We start from the raw sequence: 19,888 nt of genomic DNA, 5'->3' as shown, positions 1-19,888 counted from the left end.
TAGGGATGCGGCCCTAGCAAACCTCGTGCGGTGAGGGCCGCAGATAGGCATGAAACCAGATCCTGTCTCTTCCTAAAGGCAGACAACAGGGTCGGCAGCAGGCGACAGGTCGGGGAGTTTCCCAAGAGGCCATCCCAGGGCAAGCTGTCATACGCCAAATCATGGGATGAACGTCGAGCTTAGTCCAATGAGGGACTAGACTGTGCGTCCGGGGACGCATGAGGGAAGCACGAGCGCGTTTCGACGGTGTAAAGTGATTGTGAGGGGATCTTGGGTGATAAGGTCTCAGTGTATGCAGTCAAGAGCTCGGGCACAGCTGCGCCTCCTAAGGCAACAGCAAGCAGCGACAGTAGTCGATATGCTCGTCAACCCTATTTCGCGGACAGCTGCAGTGCGTCGACGCCAGTCCGATATTTTGGTGCTCGCGGCACGTCCCCGCAGACGGCCATCGACGAAGCGCTATTGGATATCAGCCTCATGGAAACAGGTTGTGATAAGGTGTCCGGCTGCGCAGCCCGAGAGGTTCATAGCTTGTTGCCATCGCCAAGGACATAGCTCCCCGACCCTTGTGATCATAGCTTTGTCAGGTTGACAGCATGTAAGTCAGCCAGGGCCATCTCAGGAACATCGGATCGTTGTAGTTGCCTTTACAGACAAGACATGGAAGATCTGGCCGGCCTCATCCACGATGAACTCTGGTTAAGGGACATGGCGATAGTTCTTCCCATGTTGATGATGGATGCAACAAGCCTTTTGACGTTGCCGAACCATAACCTTGAGGTTATTTGCAGCATCCATCTATAAGCGTGATGTTTCCCTTTCGCCTCCTGCATGAATTACAAATGGCTGGATCTGCAGAAACGCTGCCAAAATGGCATTCGGTATGCACCTGCATGAAAGACGCAAGAGGACCAGCGTGCAGAGCCCACTGCATAGCGCCATCGATACTGAGCTTCCTAAATGGGTACCGAGAAGCCCACCATCGACATCTCACGCGGGCACCTGGAGGACGGTGATGAGTCAGACCGAACGGCTTCCGTCGCCCGTGGAATCCATGGATCGGGGACCCACCGGTGTCACCAGGCCGGCGTCCCCGCTTCTCTAGGCAGCGTACTACCATGACCAAACAAGTCAGTACTTGAAGGCTCCGTATCCGCGACTGGAGTCGAAAGCGAGATTTCGACCCGAACACGACTTGGGACAAAGCAGACGTTGGAGAAGTTCGCCGTTGCAAGCATGCCAATCGACGTCCAGCCCATCGTTGCAGCCGATCTCCGGCGCTGCGCCGAAATCGAGCACGACGCGTTCGCAGAAAGCCCATCCTATCCTGTGCTGTTTCCCGGGCCATTGCCAGACGATCCCCTGGCGCTCCGAGTCGAGGACCTGGAGAAGGAGCTTCGGGAGGATCCGACCGTGCGCTTCCTCAAGGCTGTGGACACAGAGCTTCAAGGCGACGAGGCGATTGTGGCATGGGCCAAGTTCAATAGTTACCCGGAGGGACTGCCGGTGCCCAAGCCACGTGTACCACCACCAGGTTCCAACGCTGAGGCGTGCACAGCATTGTTTGTTGGCATAGACAAGATGCGGGAGCGTTTGATGACAGGCAAGCCGTGTGTCTGTAAGTGGCCACTACTCCACCCGTCAGACAGGCTGTCAGACTGGCACAACAACGACTGACGACTAATGCGGGACGAAGACTTGCATATCCTGGTGACAGATCCAAAGCACCAGAGACGGGGTGCTGGGCTGCAGTTGATGACCCCGCTGATGCAGGAAGCAGTCAGGCTGGGCGTACCCGCGTACCTGGAGTCCTCTGTGCCTGGGCATCGCCTTTACCAAAAGGCAGGGTTCCGTGATATCGACGAGCACCGGGTGGACTTTAGCAAGTTTGGGCAAGAAACGCCTCATCTAAACTGGGCGATGATCTGGGGGCTGCCGAACCGGAGGTGCCCATGAGGTCTCAAGAAGGCCATGATCTCGTCGGGGAGCGTCAATTCGCCTGGGGCGTGTCTCGTGGGGCGTGTCTCGTAGGGCGCGTCGTATCACGGCGGTCTCCCAAATGGCCGAAGAGGGGTTTATCGCCGATGACCTCATGGACCGGCGATAGATGTGAGCTGCTTTGAACGGTCGAACGTTGGATTTGAACGGGAGGAAACACATCCGTAGTTGATCTCAAGGAAGAGAAAGAGCTGTCAGTCCAATCGCTCCTCCCCGGTGTGCAGGGACCTTCGTACTGTGCGCCATGTCATGCATTACACACTGCTTCTTTACATACTTTTTACCAGAGTCGGACAGTGCGACAGATTCTGCAGATAAGCAGTGTCCAAGTGTCCGGCCAAGTCGGGAGCCCGGCGCGTCCAGTGGCCAATGCGTAAGGCGCGCTGCTGGATGTGCTCTGTGACCCTTGCCCGGCAGCTCTCCGCAGTGAGGTGGGCGGCGGCGGGTGCGGCAGTGGCCTGCACTTCAGTGATGGCGCTGCTGGAGGCAGGTCGTGGCCCCACCTTTGTCACTGAAATGATGATGAAATCGACCTCAGCGGGCTGCAGCAAGTGGCCCGGACGTTCTTGCTAAACTCCGACGCAGCAGCGCCGACCTCACCAAATCGCCCATCTCGACATTCTCCATGGGCCGCAACTTTGGGATAGAGCTCCCACTTCACAAAGCTCACAGACCGCCGCAATGTCTTACGTAGCACCCATTCATCGGCCCAGCAGCATACGCCATGCATTGAGACTGCGGCTGACAGAAGACGAGGAAAGCTTGGTGGTATCGTAAGTCTGCCCTCTGCCTCTGCGTTTGCCTTTGCCCCTCCATCTGCGGGACAACCTCGAGATAGCTATCGCGACAGTCGTGTTTTTGCCCTCCACATGCTAACATCCTCCAAGGAGATCCTACAGGCTGGAAGTATGGCGCGTCACGCCCACCGACATGTTCATGCTCGGCTCCGTCTCCATTTACGGGACAGTCCTCCTCCTTCAACGCCTCACTCCGAAAGACTCCAAGACCGACTTGTTGTTCGTCGGCACCGACCGATTCCAATACTTCACGGCAAGATGGGACTCTGATCTTCAGAGACTCGTCACTGAGCAGGTCATTGAGGACAGTGGAGAACCGCACATGCGCGAGGCCCAGAGTCAGGACAAGTGCTTGGTCGACCCCTCTGGCAGGTTCATGGCCATGCACCTATGGGAGGGTGTCATGAACGTCATGCGCCTAGGAGCTCGGGCTCCCCATGCTTCCCGTCTAGACCCTCTGTGGGAGCAAGTCCGTTTGTCGGAGCTCTCCATGAAGGCCAGCACCTTCGTGCCCACTGAGACCGGCCACCCCACCATTGCTTTCTTGTACCAGAGTAAGATCGACAAGGAGGATGCGAGGTTGGCAATCTACCGCCTCATGAGTGATGACAGAAATACCAAGACTTCAAACTTCGATGCCGAAAAGGATAGAGAGCTCGACATGGAAATCCTGGACCCTTACGCGAGGATACTCATTCCCGTCAGTGTCGAGGAGGACCAGGTCAAGCGCTACCACAAGAGGGACACATCAGCGGCAAAGGCGCAGCTTGGCGGTCTGATTGTTGTCGGAGAGACTCTTCTTGTCTATGTCGACACTCTCACGAAAACAAAGGTGTCTGCTGGCATAGACAACCCGACTATTTTCGTTGCCTACGCCGAGTACGATGTCAGGAACTATTTCCTTTCCGACGACTATGGCAACTTACAACTTCTCACCATTGACACCGACGGCGTCGTGGTCACGGGGCTGAGAGTCACACATCTTGGTCTGACATCTCGGGCATCTTGCCTGGTCTACATGGGGGACGGCATGCTCTTCTTGGGGTCCCACTACGGCGACTCGCAATTACTCAAAGTCGACGTCACCGCCGGCTCCGAAACAACACAAATTGTCCAAACAATACCCAATATTGCACCTATCCTTGACTTCGCCATAATGGACCTGGGTAATGCTGGCGATAGCCAAGTTGGCAATGCCTTTTCGTCAGGCCAAGCCCGTATCGTTGCGGGTTGTGGTGTACATCAGAACGGCAGTTTGCGGAGCATCAGGAGCAGTGTCGGTCTTGAGGATATTGGCGTTCTAGAGGATTTGAGTGACGTACGTGGACTCTTCTCTCTTCGGTCTAACGGCTCGGACAAAGATGATACCCTGGTTGTCTCTTTCATCACCGACACAAGAGTCTTCAGGTTCGATGCAGAGGAGGGCATTGAGGAGGTCTTTCAATTCCAAGGTCTTGAACTAGACAAACCTACACTAATCGCGTCAACCCTGCCGAACGGTCAATTGCTTCAAGTCACAGCTAACAGCGCTGCGCTACTTGATCCTGAAGGGGGCATCACGCTAAGCACTTGGTCAGCGCCAGAAGGCAAAGTCATTGTCAATGCATCATCTAATGCCAAATGGGTTCTGCTCTCCATCGATGGAATCACACTGGTCTCGTTGAGCCTCTTGGAGAATCTTGCAGCTCGGGAGCAAGTGCTGGGAAGTGGAGTAGGCGGAGAAGGCGACCAGATCTCGTGTATTCATGCCGCAACGGACTTGGATAATATCGGTGTCGTGGGTTTTTGGGCCACAGGCTCCATATCCATCATTGACCTGCAGACGCTTAATGCTTTGCACGGTGAAACCATCAAGCAGACCGACGACAGCGTTTCAGTACCCCGGAACATTGCTCTAGTACAGCTGCATCCGCCACATCTGTTGGGCCCTACTCTCTTCGTCTCGTTGGAAGACGGGCAGGTGGTGTCCTTCGATGTTTCGAAAGACAACTACTCGCTTTCCGGCAGAAAAAGTGTCATTCTTGGCAGCAAACAAGCAGGTCTTCATATCCTTCCGCGGCCTGACAGCGATGGTATTAGCAACGTCTTCGCTACGACAGAGCACTCAAGCCTCATCTACAGCTCAGAGGGGCGCATAATTTACTCAGCGGCAACGGCGGAGGACGTCACCTACATCGCGCCGTTCGACTCGGAGGCGTTTCCTGATGCTATTGTTCTCGCCACCGATAAGAATGTTCGCATTGCGCATATTGATGTCGAAAGGCGAACACACGTGAATCCACTTCCCCTGCGCCAGACGGTACGCAGAGTAGCCTACTCACCGGCGTTGAAGGCTTTCGGTATCGGCACCATTCGGAGAGAACTGTTCAACAACGAGGAGATGGTCACAAGTTCCTTCCAATTAGTTGACGAAATTGTCCTCGGCGTGGTCGGAAAGCCCTTCCATCTTGACGGCGCCGCTACAACGGAATTGGTTGAAAGCGTTATCAGAGCCGAGCTTCCGGACAGCTCTGGCCAACCTGCGGAGAGATTTATCGTGGGCACTAGCTATCTCGCCGATCCAGAGATGGATGAGAATAGTGAGGTTAAAGGACGTATCTTAGTCCTCGGGGTCGACTCTGATAAGAACCCGTACCAAATCGTTAGCCACGAGCTGAAGGGTGCATGCCGAAGTCTTGCTGTGATGGGCGACAAGCTTGTTGCTGGCCTCAGCAAAACCGTGGTCGTGTACGATTACGCGGAGGAGTCCTCAACATCAGGATCGCTCCTCAAACTGGCTACTTTCCGACCATCCACGTTTCCTGTGGATCTCGATGTCAACGGCAACATGATTGGCGTCGCCGATTTGATGCAGTCGATGACACTTGTCGAGTTTATACCGGCCCAGGACGGTAACAAAGCACGACTCGTCGAGCGGGCCCGTCATTTCCAGTACATCTGGGCTACCGCGGTTTGCCACTTAGAGCAAGACTTGTGGATTGAGGCAGATGCACAGGGCAACCTCATGGTGTTGCGCAGAAACCCCAATGCACCAACAGAACACGACAAGAAGCAGATGGAAGTCATCAGCGAATTCCACCTCGGCGAGCAGATTAACAAGATTCGGCCACTTGACGTCGTCTCCGGCGAGAACGACCCGATCGAACCGAAGGCCTTTCTCGCAACGGTAAGCATCTACGATCAGATTCCGACATAGCTATAGCTGCTAACGTCACCTTAGGTTGAGGGATCAATATACGTCTTTGCAGACATCAAGCCCGAATACCAGAGTCTGCTACTGCAATTCCAGGAAAGGCTTGCGGGGGTGATTAAGACCCTCGGCCAAGCAGATGAGCCTGGAGCTGGACTTTCATTCATGTCGTGGCGAGGTTTCCGGAATGCCAAGCGGTCAGCGGATGGACCTTTCCGCTTCGTCGACGGCGAGCTGATTGAGCGATTTCTGGACCTGGATGCGGGGAGACAAGAAGCTGTAGTCCAGGGGCTGGGTCCGACAGTTGAGCGCATGAGAGACTTGGTAGAGGAGCTGAAGCGTATGCACTAATGTGTAGTATGCATATGTACAATAGTAGATGCAGGATATCGGGACGACGTCAAGGACTAAGGCCGTCACACCAGGTGACGCTGAATAAGATGAAATGCAGACATATTGAATCCAACAGACGACCAAACCGTATGACAGAAGCAGCGGTCTCAATTGGCATACAATCGTTGTCCTAGTGGAGACGGGTGAAGGGAGCATTCACGGTCAAAATTTGCCCAACTTGGCAATCGGCTAATGGGGGTATTGCAACTATCCAGCATAATTCGATCATCACTCGTGCCACCCGGAAAGGGCCGGGACTCTGGTGCCCCCACCAGCCAATCATCAAGCACCAATTTCACAACGTTCTGCCTCAGGCCGCTAGCCCAGAAAGCTTTCGGCAATCCTCAAACCACAGCATCACGAAAAAAGACGCTCACTTGCCCAAACGTCATCCCTCTCCAATTGCATCTCGCAACAACCACCAACCCTCTCCCCTCCACCCTCCCGAATCTCTCGAGATGGCGCCCCTCGCACACGCTTCCCGCACCTGCCTGCGGCAACTGGCGCGAAGCAGCCCCTCCGCGACGGCTGCGCGCGCCCTCAGCACCTCGGCCGCCCGGAACGACGCCACTGCCACGAGCTACTCGAGCCCCTTCAAGGGCGCCCAGAAGGGCAGCCAGATCCCCGACTTCAGCAAGTACATGAGTAAGGGCTCTGCTCAGGGCAACCACCTCATCTCATACTTCATGGTCGGCACCATGGGCGCCATCACCGCCGCCGGCGCGAAGTCCACCGTCCAGGGTACGACAGCCTTCTTTCCCCACGAGTCACCGGACAAGCGAATCGACGATCGAGACGAGGAAATGATTGAGGGAAATGTGTTTTGGGCGAGCATTGGCTGACGGGTGGTTTCAATTGCAGAGTTCCTCGTCAACATGTCCGCCTCCGCCGACGTTTTGGCCATGGCCAAGGTCGAGGTTGACCTGAACGCCATTCCCGAGGGCAAGAACGTGAGTAGCCTGGTGCTAGGTTCCGCAGTACGGCCAGCGGGAATTGCGACTGACAATCCGGACCGCAGGTTATCATCAAGTGGAGAGGCAAGCCCGTCTTCATCCGCCACCGCACCCAGGCCGAGATCGACGAGGCCAACAAGGTCTCCGTAGCCTCTCTCCGTGACCCCCAGGCCGACGACGACCGTGTCAAGCAACCCGAGTGGCTTATCATGTTGGGTATGTGATCCCCGATCTGAACGGATTTTCGCACTTCCTCGGCTTTCGGATATCCGGGCCATCGAGGCCCGCTGGGATGGGATATCTGGGCCCGCGTGACCCCAGCTAGGACGTGAATCTGTGAAGAAGATGCGCAAACTAACATTTCTACCCCACAGGTGTCTGCACTCACTTGGGTTGTGTGCCCATTGGCGAGGCTGGTGACTACGGCGGTTGGTTCTGCCCCTGCCACGGTTCTCACTACGATATCTCCGGCCGTATCAGGAAAGGACCCGCCCCCCTCAACCTCGAGATCCCCGAATACGAGTTCCCCGAGGAGGGCAAGCTGGTCATCGGTTAAGCACCACCTTTGTACGAGTATAAAACGGATGATGAGAGGGAGAGGAGAGAGAGCCACGCCGCAGCCCGCAGGTCCCCCCTTCGCGGGGGATGCGGTGTGGATGGCAGCAACAACAACCAACTAGAGAACACTTTTTTCTTTTTTTGCATCGGAGACGACCAATGGTGCTTGGGGTTTGGGTTCCAAGAGAGTCAAAGAGAGAGGTCTTTTCTTTTTTCTTAGACGTGTCCCCGGGCAATGATGCCAATGTACAAAAGTCACAGAGCGTCCAGGAACAATGAGTAGCCTCGCAACTTCATAATAGCCATGCCGGGTCAGGTTTGTGATGTGCCGTGTGGGATGTGACTGGCTGACTGACAGTGGACGGGACAGCTGGGTGCATGATGGAAAAGATGACAGGATGACAGGCCCGGGAGTCAATACGATCGACGGCAGTAATCGGATGAGGAAGCTCAAACCCATCCGGAGGGTTCGGTACCACGGAACGATCGCTGACAGCTTCGGCCCAGTCGCCGAGACTTGCACACTGGTTCAGGCTCGCTGAGTAGAGTTGGGGAAAATGATGGTAGTGACAGCCGGCTGCGGAGTCGATCAGACTGAGCCGTCCACATGTGACAGCTCTGCCTGTATGCACCCAGAGTTGGGGAAGTGGCTGAATGGCATGCCGTGGCGCATAATCTGGCTCGGCAGTCAGTGCTTCCTTTCGCTCGCTGGCAAGAGATCGCCGACTCCGGGACCCGGCAGGTGACGCGTTGGTGTTTGGGACGGAGATCTCTGGGAATGGGGTCGAGAGAGGGTGGGACGACGGCTTGCAGGCGGTGGCGCCACGCAATGTGTTGCCGCCTGGGTTGCTCACGTAAGGATGGCCGTAATCTTGGACAGATGTCGAGGTCTGGATTTGGAGGAGGAGGAGGAGCCAAACGACTTGTTTTGAGGAGGTCTGGGCGTTGCAGGTGTTGTTGGGCCCCCGGGCGGTAAAGAGGGTCTCGATGTTTTGGGAGCGCGGCTGCGAAAATAGAGTCCCTGCTCGGTACCGTGTTTGGGTTGCGGGGCGCAGGATGTCTATCGTGGATGGAGTCTTTTGACCTTGGCAAATACTTTCCGTTGTCGGTCTCGGTTATATCCTTTTTTTTGCGGTTGAAGACTCTGAGTCTGTAGATGCATATGTGGACGATGCTCAGTGTTCATCTCGTGAGATCATCTGAAGTGTAGAACCCGGAAGCCATCATCATCGGCATGAGAGGGGATCGGCGCTTTTCAGATGCATTTGATGAGATGACACTCTGGGCATTGACACATAAACCCTTCCAGAAAACTTATTACGCAAGCTATTACTGAGATCTCATGCTTTTTCAAACCCAGATGCCAAGGAGATGACAACTGTCGCGCTGGTGGTGGACAATGCAGAAGGGGAAGCGTGGTGTGTGCCATTGTGCGATTGTTGCTGTTGCTGCTGACGAGGATGCGCTTCCCCCAACACCCCTGCCAGCTCCACATGGCCGCACGGATGGAAGCGAGCCAATCATGGGTCTCTGAGAGGCGGCTCGGAGTGGATGAGACGCCCTCCCGCGACAGCTGCCGTCTGATTTCCGAGTTCCTCAAACTCAGTTCGACTTCAGTTCCTCTCCGTCAAGAACAGGGGGCGGAGGGACCACATCTTAATTGTTGATCGGTTGAGGCTCCTTTTGCGTCTTCAAGGTGAAGATGACGTCCCTGACATTCAATAGCTAACGAATTCGACGTTAGACTCATCCAGTCATGAGGAAGTTCCTGACAGGGTGCCCACCAAAGGAGCGTCTGCCTAAGATGAATCGAGTCGTGGCTCGAGCGAAATTTTGACGCCGTGTTTGTACGAGTGTATGAGGCGAGAGATATCTCCATGGTGGTTTCCTCGGAATTTCCGCCCATCCAGTCGGCCAGCAACCGAAACAGGTAATTGTTCTGCCAGGTCCCAACAGGCGCCCTCCTCCTATCGCCCGCTCCAGCGGACCGGACGAACTCTTGGCTCGCACATGGCCATGTCCTGCATCACCCCTACCGAGTGGATGAGCCGCATCGGAGACTGCCCAGCCGACAGCTATACCCACACAACAACTCCGGGCCCCAACCGCCAAGCCGCATCACCATTGCGGAGCGACAGGCGAGGACCCAAGATCGACAGAGTCGCTTTCCCAAGCGAGTTGCTCAGGGGCCGCCGTTCACGTTGCGCCGGGTTGGGATGATGAGACGAACAAACCGAGATGCGGGCGGGCGCCTCTGCTTGTTGCTGATGGGTCGTTGTCCCGCGTCGTAATGTCCGTATATAAGTCCCCATCTTCTGTTCAGTAGTCGACAGAAGGAAGTTTTGTTTCCTCATCACGCATACTCTCTCTTCTCTTTCGTTCAGTTCTGGGAACTTTGTTTGTATTCTTTACTCTTCCATTCTTTACATTCTCGTCCTTCTCTCCGAGATCACTAGGCCGGCCCTTCTTTCACCTTGTACTTTACCACATTTCTTTTCTTGAACGAACAGAAGATGAAGTTCCAAAACTCCATCGCCCTCTCGGCCCTCGTCGGCTTCGCCGCCGCCGAGGTGCCCCAGGAGCACTCCCACGAAAAGTACCTCCGCGCCGTCAACGCGCTCCTGAAGCAGGACAACCCCCTGAACATCCAGGACGCCGTGTTCGGCCTGCTGGGCAACGCCGCCGCGGAGGCCGGCGCCGGCGACGTCACAAACCTCGACTGTCTGCACCAGGCCACCGCCGACTCGGCCTTCACCGCCGCCAAGGCGGCCAACGACGTCGACGGCATGGCGAGCGCGCTCGTCTTCCGCGCCGTGGAGCGTAACACGGGCTCCGTCGGCCTGAAGAGCGTGCTGTGCGACGAGACTGCGCAGAACCCCGAGATTGCTGCTCTTACCCAGCACCAGGACCCTGCTTCCGAGGGCGCTGCTGCGACGAACAAGGAGATTACGCTGGAGCTGGCGAGGCAGCTTGCTGCTGTTGGGGCTGACCCCATGCTGGCGCTTGACTCGGGCACTTTCGAGCCTGGTGACGTGAGTATTTGTAATGCTGGACTGTGATGGAGATTGAGTGCTGATGATATTGTAGCCGAACGACAACACTGGTGCGGGCAACACTTGCGACGACGCCGATGATGCTGAGGGATGTATCTTCTCCCAGAACCTCCTCGTCCAAGATGCCACCCCAGAGGAGATCCAGGCTGCCGTTGACGGTGCCGACGGAGCGGGTAAGATTCTTTCAGTTCCAGAACCAAACCATCTTACATCGTGACTAACTTCAACACCGTGCAGCCAGCAACTCTACCGCCGTCACCAAACTCAGACTCCGCCGTGCGACTCTCCTGAACCGCCGTGGAAAGAAGAACCAAGACGCCGCTACCGGTGCCGATGCTTCTGCCAACGCCACCGCCGTCGCTGACAAGGTCCGTCGCGGCAACAAGAACAAGGACGCTGCCGCTGATGCAGGAGCATCTGCCAATGCTACGGCTGTTGCTGATAAGTTCCGCCGCGGCAACAAGAACAACGCCAACGCCAACGGCAATGCTGCCGCTGCCAACGAGACTGCTGATGCTGTCCAGTCTGCTGGAAACGGCGGCAATGCGAACGCCAACGGTAACCAGAACAACAACGCCAACGGCAACAACCAGAACAACAACGCCGACGATGCTGCTGATGCTACGGGCAACGGCAACGGCAACGCCAACAACAACCAGAACGGAAACCAGAACAACAACGGCAATGCCGATGATGCTGCTGATGACGTCGCTGATGACGCCGCTGATGATACTGCCGATGACAACACTGGCAACAACGGCAACCAGAACAACCAGAATGGTAACCAGAACCAGAACGGCAACAACCAGAACAACCAGAACGGCAACCAGAACAACAATGGAAACGCTAACAACGGAAACGCTGGCAACGCCAACAACGGAGGCAATGATGCCGCCACCGGAACCGACGTGCAGACCTTCACCGGCGACCTCGGCGGCCCCCCTCCCCCGGTCACCTCTGACGCCGCCTCCGACAAGCCCTTCTCCGTCAACGGCGCCACCTTCGTCAATGCCGGCGCCGCCCTCCAGCGCTCCTGCGCCGTGCAACACAACGCCTGCGCTGACGCCGCGAACTCCGGCTCCGAAGACATCACCGTTGCCGACTGCGACGCGCAGGAGGACGACTGCCTGGCCGCCGCCTCCCTCAAGAAGCTCCGCCGCTCTTCCAGCGTCGGCTCCGAGGGCCGCAAGATGCGCATCGCCAGCAACGCCATCAAGACCCGCCAGAACCTCGATTTTGGCGAGTGCCAGGACCCCAGCATCGACTTCGCCGCCGGCCTTGACGGGCGCAAGGAGGCGTCCTTCGGCCCCGCCGGCGACTTTGAGCACGGCTCGGCGCTGAACATCAACATCATTAGCAGCTTCATCTGCGGACAGCTGTCGTCGAGGTGCCAGGCTTCCGACGACGCTGTTGCTGCGTGTGAGCAGGGACAGGCTGACGCCCAGGGATTGCAGGGCCAGGCGGCTGCTGATGCCTTTAACACGGCTCTCGGTCTGTAGAGGCTGTTTGTGTATGATGACGAGTTTCCTTTGTCGGAGTTTGGACTAGATGTACGATGAGAGGAACTGAGAGGGCCTTGTGAATGAAAAGAATTCCATCTCAGATATTTTTGATGAATATGACGATGATTTGCATTGTGCTTGTATTGAGACTGATTGATTTACCATGAAAATTGAATTTTGTCGATGCTTTTAAAACCGCCGATAATCGACAAAACCACCACAAAAAGGCAAAGTGTAATATCGACTTGGAAATAAAATTCCAATCATGATGAGAAAAATGTCTACACACACTTTTTTCAGTCCACCAGGTCGTGGCTTGTTTACGTCTGCTTAGCACTTGCCCCCAATGAAAATCATTTCACCCACTGTGGGAATCTTCATGCAGCGTTTTCTTGGACCTCATCTCCAACTTCACTCCACATCTCCAAAACCAAACGCTGAATTTTCACCTTACTCAGTCACCCCTCACATCCACCAAAAAATCGAAAATTACTCCCAGCAAGCCTTTAGCTGAGTGATTCTTCGACTTTTTTCTCTAGCCATGGCTGGATTTGACTACACGGCCCTCGGCGAGCGGGATTTCCGAATCCTCTCGCTCGCACCCGGAAAATTCGACGAACCCCTCAAGGGTGAGCTTATCGTCTGCCCTATCGACCCTTACATCGACGAGGCCTCCAAGCACGATGGCGAACTCCCCGAGTCGGCCGACTCCTACGAGGCCGTCTCTTACGTCTGGGGCTCCAACGACACCCCGCGCAGCATCACCATCTCATCCACCGAGGTGTCCATCACAGAGAACCTCTTCACCTGCCTGAAGCGCGTGCGCCTCCAAGACCGCCCGCGCCAGCTCTGGGTCGATGCGCTGTGCATCAACCAGGCCGACACCGCCGAGAAGCAGGCGCAGGTCATGCTCATGCACGACGTCTACGTCAGCGCGGGCCGCACGCTGGCCTACCTTGGCGAGGAGGCCGACGGCAGCAGCGATGCGATGGACCTGATTGAGAGATACTGGCGCGTCAGCATCCCCAAGGAGCTCAACGCCGGCGCGCGCGCGTTTCTGGAGGATTCGCTCGGCAAGCCCGTTCCTGATGCGCCGACCGGCGCGGAGGCGGAGCTGCCGGCTGAGGGCGACAAGCGCTGGCTGGCTGTGTCCCGGTTCTGGAACCGGGCTTGGTTCAAGAGGGTGTGGATCGTGCAGGAGTTCATCCTGGCGAGGGATGTGTTGATGATTTGCGGAGAGAAGACGGTGAACTGGGCGCAGCTTTGGCCTGCTACGATTGCGTTGGAGGAGCCCGAGAGCCCGCCCTGGCCGCTGATTGATGAGAAGGGCGAGGAGGTGGAGAGCGCGGCGGATTTGATGGCGAACATGGCTCAGAGACTGCGGTTCTACCAGCTTGGTGCTATGAGAGGAAATGCCAAGGAAGACGGATGCTGTGGTGACGACGATGAGCATGATCATGAGCACGGAGATGGCTGCTGCGGTGGAGACGGCGAGCATGAGCACGATCACGACGGACATGACCACGGCAAAGAGGCCGCTGAAGGCAGCGAAGGAGAGTGGGAGTCTGAAGACGAGGATGACGACCCGAAGCGCTCCACGGAGCTTCTCAGCCTGCTCCTCTCCTTCCGCGAGGTCGAGGCCGCTGACCCGCGCGATTACTACTTCGCCCTCCTCGGCCTGGCCGCCGACGGCGACAGAGAAGAGTTCCGCCCCGACTACTCGGAGAAGTTCGAAGAGACAGCCCTCCGTTTCGGCCGCACCCTGTTCCACGAGCCCTTCAGCGAGGAGCTCCTCGATCACGCCGGCATCGTGGAGCACCTCAACGGAAGCGCTAACAAGTTTCCTTCCTGGTTACCGGACTTCCGCCGCCCCTGGCACCGCATGACCGTCGCCGACGCCGCCGAGTCCGAGGCCGCGGGCGAGACCGACTTCGACTTCGGCTTCGATCCCAACGACGACGAGGACGTCCTCCTGCTCAAGGGCGTCAAGGTAGACACCCTCGCGCAGATGAGCGGCGTCCCCCGCGCGGCGCACCTGCACGCCGACCGGCCCTCCATCTGGGTCAAGAAGGACATCCTCACGCTCTCCAAGATCCTCGAGAAGATCCCGGGCTTCGAGAAGGCGACGTACCCGACGGGCGAGTCCGGGCTGGAAGCCGTGCTGCGGACGCTTACTTTCTTCCGAGCCGAGGCGGAGGAGGACGAGGTCCCGATGGCGACGCTGAAGCTGGCGTACCGCTTCTGCACGGCCGTCGAGGAGGAGGACGACCTCGACCCCGAGCGGGCGGAGCGCGACGTGCTGCGCCGCGAGATCGAGCTGGCGGAGCGCTCGGCGGAGGAGGCCAATGAGGCGCTCGTGGCGGCGGCGCAGATTCTGATCAACCGCGTCTTCACCACGCGCTCCGCGCTGGATCTGGTGCTGGCCAAGGGTGAGAAGTACGTTGCCATGGTGCCTGATGGATGTGAGGCTGGTGACGAGGTTTGGGTCATGAAGGGATGCAACGCGCCGTTTGTGCTGAGGAAGAGCGATGAGCGGGAGGGGCTGAGACGCATCGTGGGTACGGCGTATGTGCACGGTATCATGGATGGCGAGGCGGTCGAGGAGGGTGTCGAGTTTGAGCCGGTTTCGATTCACTAATTGGGATCATTTCCGGTGTCATGATGGAGAGATGGCGCAGGATCATGATGACATGACACGGACCCAGAGAAGGTCTTTATGCTTAGACGTCTAGATAGAGTATCACGGAAGGAATACAAAAGTTTTGCGATTTAGACTGAGACGGGATATGCTGCAAGAGGGACCTTGATGGCCTGTGAAGGCACCGCGAGCGTGGGCTCCCGCACCGAGCGGCCGGGACGGCACGGACCTGGGAGTGGGTCCTACCGGTCCGTTAGCGGTTCCATGGCAGCGGGAGTGGCTGGCGATGTAGGCGTCATTGAGCGTCATCGTCTGTTCTGTCAACTTGTTTTAGAGCTATGATGCAGCGCTTTGTTAACACCTGTTATTGAGTTCAAAAATGGCCAATTCGTCTCTTGTAAAGATGATGCGAAGTTTCAACCAACAGCAAGCTCGGCTTCAATTGTCACATTGGACCTCTCAAATAACCAACCGCACAAGCAACTTTTCAACATATACTGCCAACAAGATGCCTTCGTCAAAGGGAAAGCCCACTGATCCTGAGCTGAGGGAGGAGATCAAGGAAGGTGAGAGTGATGAGGAGCCACGATATCTGAGAGCACCAGACTGATATTTTGATCATAGAAATCAAGCAAGAGCCTAATAAGTCTGGCGGCGGCGAGGGGCAGTGGTCAGCATGGAAGGTAAGTCTGCATATTGCAATATGATCATGGGCCAACCACTAACGATTACCAAGGCATCCAAGCTTGCCAAAGAGTATGAGAAGCAGGGAGGTGATTATGAGAATGAGGCCGGCTCCAAAAATGAGCCGAAGAAGGGAGAGCCGGAAAAGAAGAGCGAGTCCAAGAAGAAGAAGGAGACTGAAGATTAGGGCGTCAGTCGTCATAATGTGCATCAAAGGGCGTAGCTTCACAGAATAACAATATAGCATCAACCTCGACACCTCGCACTTTGTCCAGTAATCCGAGGAACTTTTGATACGAGCTGCCGGCTGTGCCGCATTTCCGTCACCCATGCAAAACCGAACTACATTAAATATCACCCCCCGCTTATTGTCTTCGCGGTGACAACTTATCTACCTCATCCCTTGAACATGCAGTGCCTCATGGAGGAGGAAATCTCAGAAGATACACAGCCGGACGAGGATGATTGCTGGACGCCGCTCCAAAAGGCCTCCCGCGACGGCGACCTCACCGCGGTACGGACAGCCCTTGCAGCCGGCGCCGACATCAACGCCCCGCCGCAGGGGTACTACGGCCGCACCGCGCTCCAGGCGGCCTGCCTGGCATCGCACGCCGATGTGGTATGGGCACTCCTCGACGCCGGTGCGGACGTCGACGCTGCCCCCGGCAACAACGACGCGCGCAATGCGCTACAAATCGCGAGCGGGCAGCCGGACATTTCAATCGTCAGGATGCTCCTCGATAAGGGGGCCGACGTGAACGCGCCGGCGACGAGGTACTGCGGCGCGACGGCGCTGCAGTCTGCGTGCTCCGCGGGGCTGGCTGACGTGGTCGCGCTGCTGCTGGATCACGGGGCGGACGTGAACGCGGCACCGGCCAAGACGGCGGGGAGGACGGCGCTGCAGGCCGCGGCGGCGCACGGGTTCGCGGAGTTAGTTAGGACACTACTGATAGATCACGGGGCGGATGTGAACGCGCCTGCGTGTCGGCACAAGGGCTTCACGGCGCTGCAGGTGGCGGCGTTTCACGGAGACGAGGGGATGGTCGCGACGCTGCTGGGCGCCGGGGCGGATGTGAATGCCGAGGGGAGCAGGTTCAAGGGCGGGAGGGCGCTGCATGCGGCGGCGGAGGGGGGTCACATTCGCGTGTGCGAGATGCTGCTGGATGCCGGGGCCGAGATCGACGCTGGATCTGGCGGATGGACTGGTGGTGGTGGTGGTGGTGGTGGGCAGACGGCGTTGCAGGGCGCGGCTGCGAGGGGTCACGGTGCGGTTGTTCGGGTTTTGCGGGACACGGGTGCGACGGGAATGGAAGGTGGAGGGACGTTTCTGTTTGATAGAGTTTGATTTCCTGGTGACATGCAGCAGATAAGGTGGGATTCTGGCCATGGAAGAACTACTAGGTAGCGGTGGCTGGTTCACTCGGAGTTGATAACGCAGTTGCACAGCTGAAAAGAAGGCGTACTCGACACATCCTCCACGGACCGAGAGAGACACGCACAATCTTAGCTAACAAAGTAGTGCACTACCTGGAAGGATGCCGGACCCTTACTGCGGGCGGCGCATGAACACCATCGACAACACCATCACCCGCAGAGCCAACAGCCAAGACAAGATCACACAGGCGCCCCGACGTTTACGTCTCGTCCGGAAGTTCAGCCAAGTCAGCCGACTAACGCAGACCAGGGCATCCCTCGCTCCATCCCGGTCACGAACTGTGTCTCCCACTATTACTCTACCAGGCCTACAAAGATACAAAGATACAAAAGTACTTGCAGTGACAGTGACTAGACGTACGAGGCAGCTGTGTGTGAGGGAGGCTCCACCCCGCTGCGCCCGCGTCAAACCGGCCCCGCGGCGCCCCGCCTATCATCGGCTTCCGCCGGCTCGGATGTGGTCCCGCGGCGCACCGCCCGGCGTTACCTGCCTCATTGCGAGTGCGTTCCCTTGCTCAGTTGCTCCCTACGCTCCCTTCCGCACCGTAGCGGCAGGCAGGATAAGATAGAGGGGGACCCAGTTGCCAAATAATTACCTAAAAAAACAGGCCTAGAGTTCCAAGGCACTGCACTCTTCGAAACAGGCAAGCAACATGGGACCTTCAAATGAAGAAAAGTACCTTGCCTACTGCACCTACACAACACACGCAATACACATACTGTATGTACCAGAACCCAAACAGTATCACTTCTCGAAGCCAGACTTCCTTACTTCACCGCTAGCCTCGTCCCGTGACGTAAGACGAGCACCCGCTTGGCTTGCCTTCATCACGTTCGCGTGGGCCTGCTGACCTTGACCCTTCCTGCAGGCTGGTGAGACGGGCGTGTTAGTGTACCTTTACCACACCCGTCTCTCCCGAATCCACGTTTCTTTGTGTCTCGAATCCGAGCTGGCGCTGCGCTGGGCCCTGCGATGTCCCTCCTCCCCCTCCCAAAACGTGCTACATTGCGCCGTCCCGTATCGCTGGGGCCGCCTCCACCCCCCGTGGTCCCTCCCCTTGCAAGGCCGCCTGGACCTTATGCCAGGTAGAGGCTTGAATTGGGCCTGTCTCAATCCTGGGGTTTCGCTGGGTCTTCCCCGCCATCGCCGCGATCGTCTTTGGTGGGGCACCTCTCCCCGAAAGAAAGGTCCCCAAATGTCTTGATAAGGACTGTGCTTTGTCCTTCCCACCCACCTCTGGTGCCTCTACGATGCCGTGACTCTGTCTCTCCCACATTCCAACTCTCCCGTCGAAGCAGCTGACCAACAGCGGGACCCAATTGGCAAGAAACAACAACACCAAACCCAGCAGACACCGCGCAGAAAGATAGGCACCATGGGCTCGACGCAGGAGGCCGACCTCATCCTCACCACGCCCACGCCCGCCGAGCGGCTGCGCGTCTGGACCTCGACGCACCAGAAATGGGGCGCCGCCCTCGAGCTGGACGAGTACCTCCGCCGCGAGGAGTACCTCACCACCGTGCCCATGAGCCGCAACGGCGGCATCACCCAGTGGATCCTGACCGACCCCTCGCTGCCGCCCGGCGCCCGCCCCATCCTCTCCTCGTGCGAGAGCATCCGCAAGCGCGCCCTCGCCGCGAAGCCCGACGGCTCCGTCGCCGAGGCCGTCGCCCACGGCATCGCCTCCGTCTTCACCGAGCCCGAGCACCGCGGCAAGGGCTACGCCTCCACCATGATGAGCCTGCTCGGCCCGCGCCTCGGCGGCTGGCAGGGCGCGCGCATGGCCAAGGGCGAGCAGTGGGGCGACATCCGGGACGGCGAGGTCGCCTTCTCCGTGCTCTTCTCCGACATTGGCAAGAAGTTCTACGCGAAGCAGGGCTGGCATCCCTACGAGAGCGCGCACCTGTCGTTCCCGCCGCAGCCCAGGGCCGAGGGACAGAAGGAGGGCGGCAAGGCGAAGCCGGTGGGATACCACGAGCTGGCGGAGCTGAGCCACGTCGACGAGAAGCTGCTGCGGGCGAGGCTGTCGAAGGAGTCCAAGGGGAGCAAGACGCGGGTGTCGTTGCTGCCGGATATTGATGCTATCTTGTGGCACCTGATGCGCGAGGACTTCATGACCAAGCACATTTTTGGAAAGACGCCGACGGTTAGGGGAGCTGTTGTCGGGGAGCGCGGGGAGAGGGTGTGGGCGGTGTGGACGAGGGGATACTATGGCGGATTGAAGAAGCCTGAAGGCAACACCATGCATATCTTGAGGTTGGTCATGGAGAATGAAAACAGCAGCGATGAGTATGTTCAGGAGGCTATTCACGAGCTCTTGACGCTGGCGAGAGCGGAGGCGGCCGAGTGGAAGTCGAACAACATTGAGCTGTGGAACCCCGACTCCAGAGTGAGGGGGCTGATTGAAAAGGCGGGCATCCCCCACGAGTTTGTTGAAAGAGAGACTGATAGCATTGCGAGCCTGATGTTTTACGGCGATGGGGATGTGGAGTGGGTGCTGAACGAGAAGTTTGGTTGGTGCTAGACGACGAATCATCATACACGGAACATGCATATCACGGTTGTGGGGAATCCATTACACGGAACGGAATTCGGAGTACAGGACAAGCGTCCAAATTGGCATGGCAAGGTATCATTAACAAATGATCTATGAACCGTCTAACCTTGATCACTTCCCACGTGGCCCA

The 19,888-nt window shown here is 57.4% G+C and overlaps 7 protein-coding genes across 7 annotated transcripts; all 7 read left to right on the top strand.

Annotated features, from left to right (window-relative positions):
* Window positions 1-1,236: 1,236 nt before the first annotated feature.
* Window positions 1,237-6,336, top strand: DBB1 (DNA damage-binding protein 1; the record flags this gene model as incomplete). The annotated part of the gene is made up of 3 exons (XM_037323093.1): window positions 1,237-1,562; window positions 2,886-5,961; window positions 6,016-6,336. 3 exons carry the CDS (start codon window positions 1,237-1,239, stop codon window positions 6,334-6,336), a joined length of 3,723 nt encoding a protein of 1,240 aa, XP_037177370.1.
* A 500-nt stretch (window positions 6,337-6,836) lies between these two features.
* CGCA056_v007844 (Cytochrome b-c1 complex subunit Rieske) lies at window positions 6,837-7,887 on the top strand (the record flags this gene model as incomplete). The annotated part of the gene is made up of 4 exons (XM_037323092.1): window positions 6,837-7,119; window positions 7,240-7,328; window positions 7,397-7,547; window positions 7,706-7,887. The coding sequence occupies 4 exons, from the start codon at window positions 6,837-6,839 to the stop codon at window positions 7,885-7,887; spliced, it is 705 nt and encodes a 234-aa protein (XP_037177369.1).
* Window positions 7,888-10,402: 2,515 nt separating this feature from the next.
* On the top strand, window positions 10,403-12,441 carry CGCA056_v007843 (uncharacterized protein; the record flags this gene model as incomplete). The annotated part of the gene is made up of 3 exons (XM_037323091.1): window positions 10,403-10,921; window positions 10,977-11,115; window positions 11,180-12,441. 3 exons carry the CDS (start codon window positions 10,403-10,405, stop codon window positions 12,439-12,441), a joined length of 1,920 nt encoding a protein of 639 aa, XP_037177365.1.
* A 544-nt stretch (window positions 12,442-12,985) lies between these two features.
* On the top strand, window positions 12,986-15,082 carry CGCA056_v007842 (Heterokaryon incompatibility protein 6, OR allele; the record flags this gene model as incomplete). The annotated part of the gene is made up of 1 exon (XM_037323090.1): window positions 12,986-15,082. One exon carries the CDS (start codon window positions 12,986-12,988, stop codon window positions 15,080-15,082), a length of 2,097 nt encoding a protein of 698 aa, XP_037177364.1.
* A 508-nt stretch (window positions 15,083-15,590) lies between these two features.
* On the top strand, window positions 15,591-15,953 carry CGCA056_v007841 (uncharacterized protein; the record flags this gene model as incomplete). Its single annotated transcript, XM_037323089.1, has 3 exons — window positions 15,591-15,648; window positions 15,707-15,765; window positions 15,819-15,953. 3 exons carry the CDS (start codon window positions 15,591-15,593, stop codon window positions 15,951-15,953), a joined length of 252 nt encoding a protein of 83 aa, XP_037177367.1.
* A 222-nt stretch (window positions 15,954-16,175) lies between these two features.
* On the top strand, window positions 16,176-17,111 carry CGCA056_v007840 (Ankyrin repeat domain-containing protein 17; the record flags this gene model as incomplete). The annotated part of the gene is made up of 1 exon (XM_037323088.1): window positions 16,176-17,111. The coding sequence occupies one exon, from the start codon at window positions 16,176-16,178 to the stop codon at window positions 17,109-17,111; it is 936 nt and encodes a 311-aa protein (XP_037177366.1).
* A 1,465-nt stretch (window positions 17,112-18,576) lies between these two features.
* CGCA056_v007839 (Lysine acetyltransferase) lies at window positions 18,577-19,725 on the top strand (the record flags this gene model as incomplete). Its single annotated transcript, XM_037323087.1, has 1 exon — window positions 18,577-19,725. The coding sequence occupies one exon, from the start codon at window positions 18,577-18,579 to the stop codon at window positions 19,723-19,725; it is 1,149 nt and encodes a 382-aa protein (XP_037178234.1).
* Between the last annotated feature and the right edge of the window lie 163 nt (window positions 19,726-19,888).

Source organism: Colletotrichum aenigma, assembly GCF_013390185.1.
Source record: "Colletotrichum aenigma strain Cg56 chromosome Unknown KSG_Cg56_contig05, whole genome shotgun sequence".
NCBI classification, from domain to species: Eukaryota; Fungi; Ascomycota; class Sordariomycetes; order Glomerellales; family Glomerellaceae; genus Colletotrichum; species Colletotrichum aenigma.
Note: the sequence above shows the minus strand (reverse complement) of the source record. Positions and strands in the feature narration are given on the sequence as shown.